Source organism: Salvelinus namaycush, chromosome 30, assembly GCF_016432855.1.
Source record: "Salvelinus namaycush isolate Seneca chromosome 30, SaNama_1.0, whole genome shotgun sequence".
Classification (NCBI taxonomy): domain Eukaryota; kingdom Metazoa; phylum Chordata; class Actinopteri; order Salmoniformes; family Salmonidae; genus Salvelinus; species Salvelinus namaycush.
Window position 1 is genome coordinate 15,849,883 of NC_052336.1, and position 12,999 is coordinate 15,862,881.

The following is a 12,999-nucleotide window of genomic DNA, read 5'->3' on the forward strand; positions in this document are numbered from 1 at the left end:
TGACGTGACTGTAAATTAGCTGTAGTTGGCTAGCTAGCAAGCAAGGGATAAGAACGTTGCGAGCCAGTATGCAATGGAACATTTAGAATGAACGACTGGGTCACGTTCATAGATACAGAACAAAAAGGGTGAACAAATGGGTCGCGTCTCTGGCAACTGAACCGATAGAACGAACGACCAGCCGGCTTGGGTAGCAACCCTAGATTTGTGACAGGACTATACCTTGTGGAGGGATGAAATATTGTGAATAAATAAATGAAAATAAGGTTTTTAATTAAATTGTCAATCATTATTTGAATATCAAATTCGATTGGTCACATACACATGGTTAGCAGATGTTATTGTGAGTGTATTGTGAGTGTAGCGAAATGCTTGTGCTTCTAGTTCCGACAGTGCAGCAATAGCAACAACAATCTGACAATTCCACAACAACTACCCAATACACACAAATCTAAGTAAAGGGATGGAATACGAATATGTACATATAAATATATGGATGAGCAATGACCGAGTGGCATAGGCAAGATTCAATAGATGGTTTAAAATACAGTATATACATATGAGATGAGTAATGCAAGATATGTAAACATCATTATTGAAGTGGCTAGTGATCCATTTGTTCGAGTGGCCACTGGTTTTAAGTCTGTATGTAGGCAGCAGCCTCTCTGTGTTAGTGATGGCTGTTTAACAGTCTGATGGCCTTGAGATAGAAGCTATTTTTCAGTCTCTCGGTGCCAGCTTTGATGCACCTGTACTGACCTCGCCTTCTGGATGATAGCGGGGTGAACAGGCAGTGGCTCGGGTGGTTGTTGTCCTTGATGATCTTTATGGCCTTCCTGTGACATCGGGTGGTGTAGGTGTCCTGGAGGGCAGGTCGTTTTCCCCCGGTGATGCGTTGTGCAGACCGCACCACCCTCTGGAGAGCCCATAATAGGTTGGTAACCCGTTGTATAAAAGTGATAAAGCCCTCGAAGCCGGTGTTTGGAGGATATATTGGCACCTGTACCAATATATCCTCCAAACACCAGCTTCTCGGGCATTATCACTTAAATAATGCATGCTCGAGAATGCACTTCAAGCCAATCAGAAACAAGTATTCAACAATGCCATGGTATGAAGCTGTTTATGGATATGTGTATGACTGTATACTGTAAGTCTATCTGCATTCCCCACTTTATTCTGTTCTGCCCTCTATCGGCTCAGTTAGGAACCTGCAGTCTACACCTCTACAGAGGTGCCAGAGCCCATTGATTTTGGCGAAGCTGACGAGAGTAAATTAAGGTTATTCCTTTGAACGTTTAAACATTATTGCTATTCAATACTTCTCTGTCCACTGTGTGATTAAGTGTGTACTCTGAAGTATTTCAATGTGGTTTCAATTGAACTGTTTTCATGTTGCTGATGCTGGTTTTCTTCCCCAGTGTTCCTGGGGAAGCTCCGAGAGAGTTTGTTTGTTTGGTCTGTTGAGCATAAATAATGGAAAGTTCAGACTGCTGTTCGTAATACCCTATCAGACAACCTACAGCTGCACAATGTTTGGTTAGTGCTCTAACGCAAAAATCCCCCACAGAGAAAATTCACTTTGTTTGCATGAAATTCTTTATTTTTTTCACCACCCATCCCCACATCACTTGGTTTGGCAAAGGACAAGATCCACAGTGTTGAATGTAATGTTGGTGAGAAGGGCTGCTGTCGTATCTCATATCATATCTGCAAATACATTTAGTTTACTGTGGCCACACCGGTTTCCTCTCAGGTAGAGAGAGGTAGAAGAGAGAGAGGGAGAGGATGGAAAGAAAAGAGAGCGATGGAGAGTGGCCCCACTGAAACGCTACCCATTGCCTCCTGTTAGTTACAACCTACAGAAAGCCTGCAGAAAGTAATTCAGAGAGAGCAGATGGCCCTGGCACTTTAAGGCAGAACATTGTGCAATAGATTCAGGTTGGACTCTTATTCTAATTACAAAGAAGACTTCCAGATTGCCTGCTGTACTATCGCATAATGACATCCATATTCCAGTAATTTATTTGACTGGAGTGGGTATTCTCATTAACTTCGCCACATTATATTTTGTAGCCGAGGTTTTCATAGATTTCAGGGTCCGTCTCACCCCTCCAAGCCCACTATCCCACCCCTAAGATGCTGCAGGGATGGGGAGACTTTTAGCCAAGCATTCTCCCCACACTGGGACAGCCTTATACCCTGATGTTCACCCCAAACAAAGCCTCAAAAAGCACACTGGCCCTCCAGTGTTTGTGCCAGAGGAACCCCTTGCATGGAAAACACATTAAATAGCATATGTGTATGTGTGTGTGGTTTTGCAGATATCCATGTGTCATTTTGTGTGTTTGCATCTGTGTCTGTGTGTATTTCACTCACAGCCATCGTTTCATGTTAAGTTTATAATACAGTGCACAGCATCGAGAGCTCAGTCTGTCTGTAGTGTCTTCAGCACCATGGTTGTTTCAGTGCCCGGCGCAGGGGTTGGGGCAGTTGGTGTGGTCTCTGTGCCCGCTCTCGGTGTGTCCGCTCTGGGCCTCTCTCTTTCCGGGCCAGACCCGTGGGCTCTCAGGGCTGCTTAGGCCTCTCCAGCTTCATTAAGGGCTCTGCGGTGGTGTCGGAGTCGCTGTGGTGCTTCCTCTCCCTGCGGGGCTCAGACTTGCTGCAACGGGTCCACGAGGGGGAGCGCATGTAGCCTCCTCTGGGCAGGGGTGGCTGGTGGTGGCCTGGGGATGATAATGAGGAGAAGGGTCAAGCTATGCACATGACATACATGTGATGAGAGGGGGTAAGTTATGGATCACACACATACAGACATGCACGTCTCTTAACCACAAACATAAAACTCATGTACACACAAGGTGAAGTCAAGGTGCACGCCTCTCACGTATCCTGATATTTTTATGGAAAAAAACAGCCTAGGGGACATGTATGTTGTGAACCGCTCTACACAGCTCAAACATGCTGACCACGTAACCCAGAGGCCCTGGATTAAGTTTCTGCAACTTCCCGTCTGTCACATGTATAGCATACAGTATACACTGAGTGGACAAAACATTAGGAATATTTCAATGACATAGACTGACCAGGTGAATCCAGGTGAAAGCTATGATCCCTTATTGTTATTCCTTGTTAAATCCACTTCAATCTGTGTAGGTGAAGGGGAGGAGACAGGTTAAATAAATATCAAATATTTTTAAGCCTTGAGACAATTAAGAAATGGATTGTGTATGTGTGCCATTTAGAGGGTGAATGGGCAGGACAAAATATTTAAGTGCCTTTGAACAGGATATGGTAGTAGGTGCCAGGCACACTGGTTTGAGTGTGTCAAGAACTGCAAAGTGGCTGGGTATTTCATGCTCAACAGTTTCCCATGTGTATCAAGAATGGTCCCCCACCAAAGGACATCCAGCCAAATGGACACAACTGGGGGAAGCATTGGAGTCAACATGGGCCAGCATCCCTGTGAAACGCTCTTAACCGCTAGTCTACCTGCTATCTCCCCCAATGGTCACCATACTGTAACTCATTTAACAAAGTAAAGTCAGCAGGGGCTGTCAACTCCCTGAAGTCACCTAATGCCTCTAAAAGCTTCCTTTCTCTATGCCACTTCAGTCAATTATGTTTGCCCAAGGTTCTCCAAAAATAGTTTAGAACAGCATGCAGTGGTGAGTGCAGTTTGTTTCCCTACTGTAGAATAGATCAATATGCTATGGTTGAAAGGCATCCCGATCGCAAACACAGTAAAGTCCAGAATATAATTTAGTTCATGCAGCTCCACATGACCTATTCCTCTGGGATTCTGCAAAGGTCCTTACAGCATGATAGAGTTGCTCTGAATATAGAGGCAGATCAAACTATGAAGTACTCTGTCAGAGAGGCAGTGTGCAGTGAGCTGAGTATGTGTTAGTGTATGTTAATGTGTATCCTATACATGTATGTGTCTCAAGGACACCGAATCCCAAGAGAAATGGAGGAGTTAGAAAACTAGAAGCTCTGCGTGTGTGTGCGTGTGTGCGTGCGTGTGTAAGTGCGTGCGTGTGCCTACGTGTGTAGTAGATGATAGATCATTTTAGTTTGATGTCTCTCTGCTTCTCATCTCCTCTCATGTCATTGTTATTGATCTAAAACAGTCACATGGTCACCTCTCCTCCAATCATCAGCTGCATTTAGCCTGCTGGCTGTTTTCTCTAGTTCATTATGCTCACAATGACTGCTTGTTTTAGCTGTCACAGACATTTGTCTCACACTTATTTTTCGGTGTCTCGAGGCAGCAGAACTCCACCATTCATCGTGCCTGTCTGTTTGTTCTTCAGTTCTCAGAACCACTACACAGCTCTCCAGTGTCTCTTTGGTCTATAGCCATCAGTATGCTCGATAGAGATGTACTTCAGTTTTGTGGAGTGGTGATATCATGGATAGAGAATATGATTGGTTCGCTAACTACTAGGGGGAGTAGAAATGAGAAGCTGATTGGTGTTTAGGTGATGAGGCTAGGAGGTGATGACATCAGAGGAATGTGTTTGTGAAATGTTTTGGCAAATAGGTTGCTGCACTTAATCTCTCCCCTCTCTCTCTCTCCCTCTCCCCTACTACACCCTTTTCTTTCTCTCTCTCTCCCTGTACCTCTCTTTCTTTGTGTCCATCTCCCCACTCTCTTTAATCTTGAATCGATCCCCTCCCCTCATATGTGTTCATCTGCATGTCCTTGAGTGCTCAGAAGGGACCGGTGTCAAGCAGGTTCACACGAATATTGGTAATACGAAGGGGCATATGAAATAAAGAGGCTCTGTCTCTTTACACCACTTGGTGGTACTGTTCACTACCACAGAGATCACAGGATTAATAGGTGTAGCCGGACACACTTTTTAACCCTCCTTTACTGCACACATATAAATGCAATTACTGTCTAATGATAAGGCAAGTCCCAGCTCTCACTCTCCATAAGTGAAATGCTGTAACAATAGATGAACCAGCAGTGATATATGTTCACACAAGGGTACACATGAAAACACACACACACACACACACACACACACACACACACACACACACACACACACACACACACACACACACACACACACACACACACACACACACACACACACACACACACACACACACACACACACACACACACACACACACACACACACACACACACACAACATTGATGGTATTGATCCCTGAAGATTGATGGTGCCTCCATTGGATTTTAATGGGAGGGACAAGAGCCTCCTCAGCATCCTGAAAGGCTCTGTTTGAGTGAGTGCTTGTTAATTAAACTTTGTATCTGCCACCGCTGGTCCTTGTGTGTGTGTGTGTGTGTATGTCTACTTTCATGATGTGTCTCTGCATCTCTACCAGCATGTCTCTATCTGTGTCCCTGTCTATTTCTGTGTGTGACTAGAATGCTATAGCCGCAGTATGAGTCAGCCCATCCCTGGTCAGTGTTTTGTGATTGACAGCTCTATGAATATGGATGCAGGAGAAGCCTCCTCTTCTCCCTGCAGGGTTCTGACAGAGACGGATCAGAGGATGAGACTCTCACCCCACAAACACACACCTCTATCTATCTCTCATTTAACATCCCTTACCCTCAGACCTTCATATCAGGACCACCGACCACCCCTTTCCCTATTGCTCAGGACCTACTCATAACTAGTTCAGAACAAATATCAGGAACAATCCAAATCCAATTTCCTTAACTCAATCCACCATCAGCCCACAAAGGCACCCCCCCCCTTCTATCACATCCTTGTAGTGTCTCCCTCCCTCCCTCCCTCCCTCCCTCCCTCCCTCCCTCCCTCCCTCCCTCCCTCCTCCCTGTCTCCCTGCCTCCCTCCCTGCCTGACTGCTTCCCTGCCTGCCTGCCTGCCTGCCAGCCTGCCTGCCTGCCTGCCTGCCTGCCTGCCTGCCTGCCTGCCTGCCTGCCTGCCTGCCTGCCTCCCTCCCTCCCTCCCTCCCTCCCTCCCTCCCTCCTAGCCACCATGTCTGCAGTGTCTAGCTGTACTAAACCTCTCTGTCTAAGAAGCCCTTCTGTGCTGTTGGCTCCATCAGATTCCACAACCAGTGTGTTGCTGTGAAAACAAAGTCCACAGAAAATACCAGCCTGTGCTCTACAAAGGCTCTTAAACCACAGGGAAACACAATGCTAGTATGGTGCCAACACGCTGTGTGTGTGTGTGTGTGTGTGTGTGTGTGTGTGTGTGTGTGTGTGTGTGTGTGTGTGTGTGTGTGTGTGTGTGTGTGTGTGTGTGTGTGTGTGTGTGTGTGTGTGTGTGTGTGTGTGTGTGTGTGAGTGAGTGCGTGCGTTTCATGTTGGGACTGGGACATCAGTTATGGGGCCCCTCTTTGTGCAGTCCTTTCAGAGGCCCCAGTGGACTCCTAAAGATTTATGAGCAAGACTACTACAGTTACCCTGAATGGAAATGTTTTCCCCCAGTCTTGCCCACAGCTGCTGCTACAGTATAGGGGGTAGCTGTGTTATTTTTGTTTGCTTCGAAAGCTTCAACCTGCCTTGTTAACACTGAGGAACCACAACATCAAAACACACAGATTGAATTGATCTGAGAACATCACCAAGCCCCTTCTCCATGCGTTGCCCATCCCCCTTCGATGGTTGTAGATTTGAAGGCAGCAAAAGGGTATATGCTATATGGTAATGAGACCACCTAGCCTGTGACTCTCTCTGGTAAAGTGGTGACAGTAAGAGCTGCAGTATCCTCCCTCTGTCCTCCTGTGTCATCACAGGGCGTGACTGTCAGAGCCTGGGCTCTCCTGGAGAACACTGCAGCGGAGATGACTCACTCCCACACAGATCTGGGATCAGCTTTCCCTCCCCCTATACTAATCTTAACCATTGGGGGGAAAACACAAAATGTACCATATACTGTATCAGTGTCTAGGGGCAACTCCATCCTACTGCCTCACTCCTCCTCTCTCAAATGGGCTTTAATGTGGTGAAAGTGATCCTGGGGTTTGTAGTTTAAAAAGGCTCTTTCTGAGGTGATAATGGTCATAATAGTCTCTGTAGAGATCTGGTATGTCATCTCTTGTTATCCGTCTATTTCACACACACAGAACATATGCAGATACTGACTGTACAGAGAGGTGAGATTGGGTGGGGGCCTACCAATGCAGCTGTACACATTTAGCTAATCAATTTTTTTGTCCTCCCTTTCTCCTCTGGTCCTCCCTCACTCCTCTAACCCTCTCTGGCCTTCATCCCTCCATCTCCTCCTCATCCCCCCATCCCCTCCATTTCTCCTGAACATCTCATCTGCCAACTCTGATCCCTGGGCTGTCCTGACTGGCAGGTGTCCAAAACACAAGTGCCCACACAGCTTTCATTACCCCTGTCTGTCCAATATACAGTTAGAGAGGAGAGGAGAGGAGAGGAGAGGAGAGGAGAGGAGAGGAGAGGAGAGGAGAGGAGAAGAGAAGAGAAGAGAAGAGAAGAGAAGAGAAGAGAAGAGAAGAGAAGAGAAGAGAAGAGAAGAGAAGAGAAGAGAAGAGAAGAGAAGAGAAGAGGAGAGGAGAGGAGAGGAGAGGAGAGGAGAGAAGAGAAGAGAAGAGAAGAGAAGAGAAGAGAAGAGAAGAGGGAAAGAAAAGAAAGGAAAGAGAAGGAAAGAGAAGGAAAAGAGAGGAAAAACAGAAGAAAATAAGAGGGATACATAAATAATGTGTAAGTGAGTAGTCAGTTTGTTTAAGGCCTGACGATGATAACAGTATCTACAGCTCAGGAGAGTCCTGGCCTTGTATCCAGCTGAGAACAGTGAATAATTCAGGACTCCATTTAGAGTGAACTCCCTCAGCCTCCCCTATCTTCCTTTCCTCCTCCCCTTCCGTTTTCCACACAAACAAATCTCACTATCCCACTCTCCCCCTGGCCTTTCCCTCCTCTTCCCCCCTCTCTCATTTTACCTTTGACTAACCCTCCATTTACCCTCTTCCCCAACACCCTCCCTCACCTTCTCCTCCTCTCGCTTTTCCCCAGCCATTCTACTCTTACCCCCAACTCACCCTCTCCTTTTTTCCACGGCTTTTCACTGACAGAACTAACCCGCCTACTGACCTAGGTTCATAACACACTCCTATGGAATACCCAGCCACTCTGACCTTTACAGACTACTGTCATGACGTTGGCCTGGGGGTAGGTTTATGACAGTCATAAATACCTCTCCCCCCCTTTTTCCTCTCTCTACCCTACTGATGTGACATTTGAAAATCCTTTGGTTAACATAGAGATTCTGGGAACATCAGAAGGTGGGGGGAAATGAACTATATTCTGGTAATCCGACCAATTGAACATATGCGGTGGTACTTAATGAATATGATGTCAGTTTGGTTGTCATCTGAGACATTCTGATCAATGATAGAATGACATAAACTCTACAGTGGAAAGTCTGCACATTGTAGTTATCGGAGTCACATGGAATTGTTGTTCAATTTAAATGTTTGAATATAAAATTATTGGTGAGGAGATTAAATGTAATTTTAGCTTCCAAATGAGAGATTTGGGTTTTAATAAGGTTAGGGCTCTGCTCAATCAGTGGCCCGCCCCTGTGAAGAGACATGGGTTATAAAACTTTTCAAACACGCCCTCCTCTCCCTTCCTATATAAAGCCTTGACGAAAATGTAACCTCCTGTTCCGAGGATGTGAGGACGACAGTCCATACGTTAAAAGGACTAACCTGTCAATTACAGAACTAAGCCAACCTCAGCGTGAGCTTTGGTTGTGAATGGTATGAACTTTGAACTCTTATTCACTACAGAAGTGATACCTCCTAGCCGTTGAGTTAGCAACAGCAGCTGCAAACGTGGGCTAGGAAAGGACAGACAGAGTATCCTGTCTACCACACAACGACGTTACTACAACGTATCCAATTTACCACCAGAGACATTCTTCAAACGACAAAGGACTCGGTTGGGCAACACGGCCTTCCATCTACCACCAGGTATATATAGCTCAATCAGGTAATATTAATTACGGAGAAACTTTTTTTTTAGAATAGCATGTCATATCACTTAATCCGGCATAGCCAAAGACACGACACTACAGTCTACATACATATTATGCACATTATCCACCCATACATTCCCTTCATGTAGCCATGTCAAGGTCTTGAGATCCTTTCACCTTGATAAGCAGTTAGACAATACATTTACTGTACAAGCAAGCCACCTTCTTCCTTCACTATAATACACTCTATACCTCTGGCTACAGAGCTTGTTATTTATCATTAGAGCAGGTGGTGATACTGAAGGAGCTTTAAGGGAACACAGATATTACAAGGAAGTAACAGAACAGCTGGATCTTACAGCTGAGATGTGTCCTAAGTCCTCCCTGGGTAAGGTAACACTAACCTCTGATAAACAACTCTTTCTTTCCTTCTTTCTCTCTCTCTCTCTCTCTCTCTCTCTCTCTCTCTCTCTCTCTCACGCACGCACGCACGCACGCACGCACGCACGCACGCACGCACGCACGCACGCACGCACGCACGCACGCACGCACGCACCCCCACACCCACACCCACACCCACACCCACACCCACACCCCCACACACACACACACACACAGCTGATCTCACAGCTGATGTATGTCCAGTGGCAGTAGAATCCCCACTGAGCAGAACACCTGGCCCTGTGGTTCTGTCATCTATCACACAAGGTCATCTATACACCAGCCTCAGCCTGATCTGATTTCCACCTGGAGGTATTATCCCACTCTCACTATTCTCACTACTGAGGCAGCCAGAGAGAGAGAGACGCTGCTGGAGAAAGATGTGGGGAGAGAGCCTGTTCTTGACTCTGGCTCCTCTAGAGCCTGTACAGTCTGAATAGTCTGGCCTGGACACTGGGGAGCAGCTGTACAGTCTGGATAGTCTGGCCTGGACACTGGAGAGCAGCTGTATAGTCTGGATAGTCTGGCCTGGACACTGGGCAGCAGCTGTACAGTCTGGATTGTCTGGCCTGGACACTGGGCAGCAGCTGTACAGTCTGGATAGTCTGGCCTGGACACTGGAAAGCAGCTGTACAGTCTGGATAGTCTGGCCTGGACACTGGGGAGCAGCTGTACAGTCTGGATAGTCTGACCTGGACACTGGGCAGCAGCTATACAGTCTGGATAGTCTGGCCTGGACACTGGGCAGCAGCTGTACAGTCTGGATAGTCTGGCCTGGACACTGGGGAGCAGCTGTACAGTCTGGATAGTCTGGCCTGGACACTGGGCAGCAGCTGTACAGTCTGGATAGTCTGGCCTGGACACTGGAAAGCAGCTGTACAGTCTGGATAGTCTGGCCTGGACACTGGGGAGCAGCTGTACAGTCTGGATAGTCTGGCCTGGACACTGGGCAGCAGCTGTACAGTCTGGATAGTCTGGCCTGGACACTGGGGAGCAGCTGTACAGTCTGGATAGTCTGGCCTGGACACTGGGCAGCAGCTGTACAGTCTGGATAGTCTGGCCTGGACACTGGGCAGCAGCTGTACAGTCTGGATAGTCTGGCCTGGACACTGGGCAGCAGCTGTACAGTCTGGATAGTCTGGGCTGGACACAGGGCAGCAGCTGTACAGTCTGGTGTTATGAATTTTATGAATAATGACTAAATGATGTATACATTTAACGTAGAACTATAACTAACTGAATTCTACCCTGTTTTTCTATATTGATAAATAATGTTAGTTCATAAGAAAGAGGTTATGTAGCATGTACCTGGGAAGAGAGGAATGTATGTGTGTGCCTAAAGAAAACAAAGTGGATCATTAAACTATGTTTGAACCAACCCGGCTGTAACTCTGGGGAGATAAGATAGGACAGGGAGAGCCCCTCCAGGTTTCCCGTATCTGGGGGGACTGGAACTGTCAGTTGAGTGGTAATAAACTGTGGTGAGACTTCAGGAGAAAATCCTAATGTTAGTGTGTATGTATGTGCGTAGGTTAAGAGAATATTATAAAAGGAACGTCTTTGAATATGGACAGCAGAGCTCTCGTAAATAAACATTCTGACTATTGTAGACTGGCCTCTGTCTGTTTCATTTCAATAAGTACCTTACAAATTCTTAGTAACAGACAGAGTAGTTTAATTGAAGTTCAGTTTATGAACATTGAGAACATAATTATCATAACATCTGGATAGTCTGGCCTGGACACTGGAGAGCAGCTGACAGTCTGGATAGTCTGGCCTGGACACTGGGGAGCAGCTGACAGTCTGGATAGTCTGGTCTGGACACTGGGGAGCAGCTGAACAGTCTGGATAGTCTGGCCTGGACACTGGAGTGCAGCTGACAGTCTGGATAGTCTGGCCTGGACACTGGGGAGCAGCTGTACAGTCTGGATAGTCTGGCCTGGACACTGGAGAGCAGCTGAGAATCTGGATAGACTGGTCTGGACACTGGAGAGCAGCTGACAGTCTGGATAGTCTGGTCTGGACACTGGAGAGCAGCTGACAGTCTGGATAGTCTGGTCTGGACACTGGAGAGCAGCTGACAGTCTGGATAGTCTGGCCTGGACACTGGAGAGCAGCTGTACAGTCTGGATAGTCTGGCCTGGACACTGGGGAGCAGCTGTACAGTCTGGATAGTCTGGCCTGGACACTGGGGAGCAGCTGTACAGTCTGGATAGTCTGGCCTGGACACTGGAAAGCAGCTGTACAGTCTGGATAGTCTGGCCTGGACACTGGGCAGCAGCTGTACAGTCTGGATAGTCTGGCCTGGACACTGGGGAGCAGCTGTACAGTCTGGATAGTCTGGCCTGGACACTGGGGAGCAGCTGTACAGTCTGGATAGTCTGGCCTGGACACTGGGGAGCAGCTGTACAGTCTGGATAGTCTGGCCTGGACACTGGGGAGCAGCTGTACAGTCTGGATAGTCTGGCCTGGACACTGGAGAGCAGCTGTATAGTCTGGATAGTCTGGCCTGGACACTGGAAAGCAGCTGTACAGTCTGGATAGTCTGGCCTGGACACTGGGGAGCAGCTGTACAGTCTGGATAGTCTGACCTGGACACTGGGCAGCAGCTATACAGTCTGGATAGTCTGGCCTGGACACTGGGCAGCAGCTGTACAGTCTGGATAGTCTGGCCTGGACACTGGGGAGCAGCTGTACAGTCTGGATAGTCTGGCCTGGACACTGGGCAGCAGCTGTACAGTCTGGATAGTCTGGCCTGGACACTGGGCAGCAGCTGTACAGTCTGGATAGTCTGGCCTGGACACTGGGCAGCAGCTGTACAGTCTGGATAGTCTGGGCTGGACACAGGGCAGCAGCTGTACAGTCTGGTGTTATGAATTTTATGAATAATGACTAAATGATGTATACATTTAACGTAGAACTATAACTAACTGAATTCTACCCTGTTTTTCTATATTGATAAATAATGTTAGTTCATAAGAAAGAGGTTATGTAGCATGTACCTGGGAAGAGAGGAATGTATGTGTGTGCCTAAAGAAAACAAAGTGGATCATTAAACTATGTTTGAACCAACCCGGCTGTAACTCTGGGGAGATAAGATAGGACAGGGAGAGCCCCTCCAGGTTTCCCGTATCTGGGGGGGACTGGAACTGTCAGTTGAGTGGTAATAAACTGTGGTGAGACTTCAGGAGAAAATCCTAATGTTAGTGTGTATGTATGTGCGTAGGTTAAGAGAATATTATAAAAAGAACGTCTTTGTATATGGACAGCAGAGCTCTCGTAAATAAACATTCTGACTATTGTAGACTGGCCTCTGTCTGTTTCATTTCAATAAGAACCTTACAAATTCTTAGTAACAGACAGAGTAGTTTAATTGAAGTTCAGTTTATGAACATTGAGAACATAATTATCATAACATCTGGACAGTCTGGCCTGGACACTGGAGAGCAGCTGAAAGTCTGGATAGTCTGGCCTGGACACTGGAGATCAGCTGACAGTCTGGATAGTCTGGTCTGGACACTGGGGAGCAGCTGAACAGTCTGGATAGTCTGGCCTGGACACTAGAGTGCAGCTGACAGTCTGGATAGTC

At 47.0% G+C, this 12,999-nt stretch overlaps 1 protein-coding gene across 2 annotated transcripts in view; it reads right to left on the reverse strand.

Annotated features, from left to right (window-relative positions):
* Positions 1-1,601: 1,601 nt before the first annotated feature.
* The window catches only part of LOC120025184 (dysbindin domain-containing protein 1-like), a 56,358-nt gene continuing 44,960 nt past the window's right edge, over positions 1,602-12,999 (reverse strand). For both annotated transcript variants that reach the window (XM_038969637.1, XM_038969638.1), the window contains exon 5: positions 1,602-2,726. In XM_038969637.1, the coding sequence (XP_038825565.1) occupies positions 2,569-2,726 (158 nt within the window). In that variant the 3' untranslated portion in view covers positions 1,602-2,568. The remainder of the gene's footprint in view (positions 2,727-12,999) is intronic.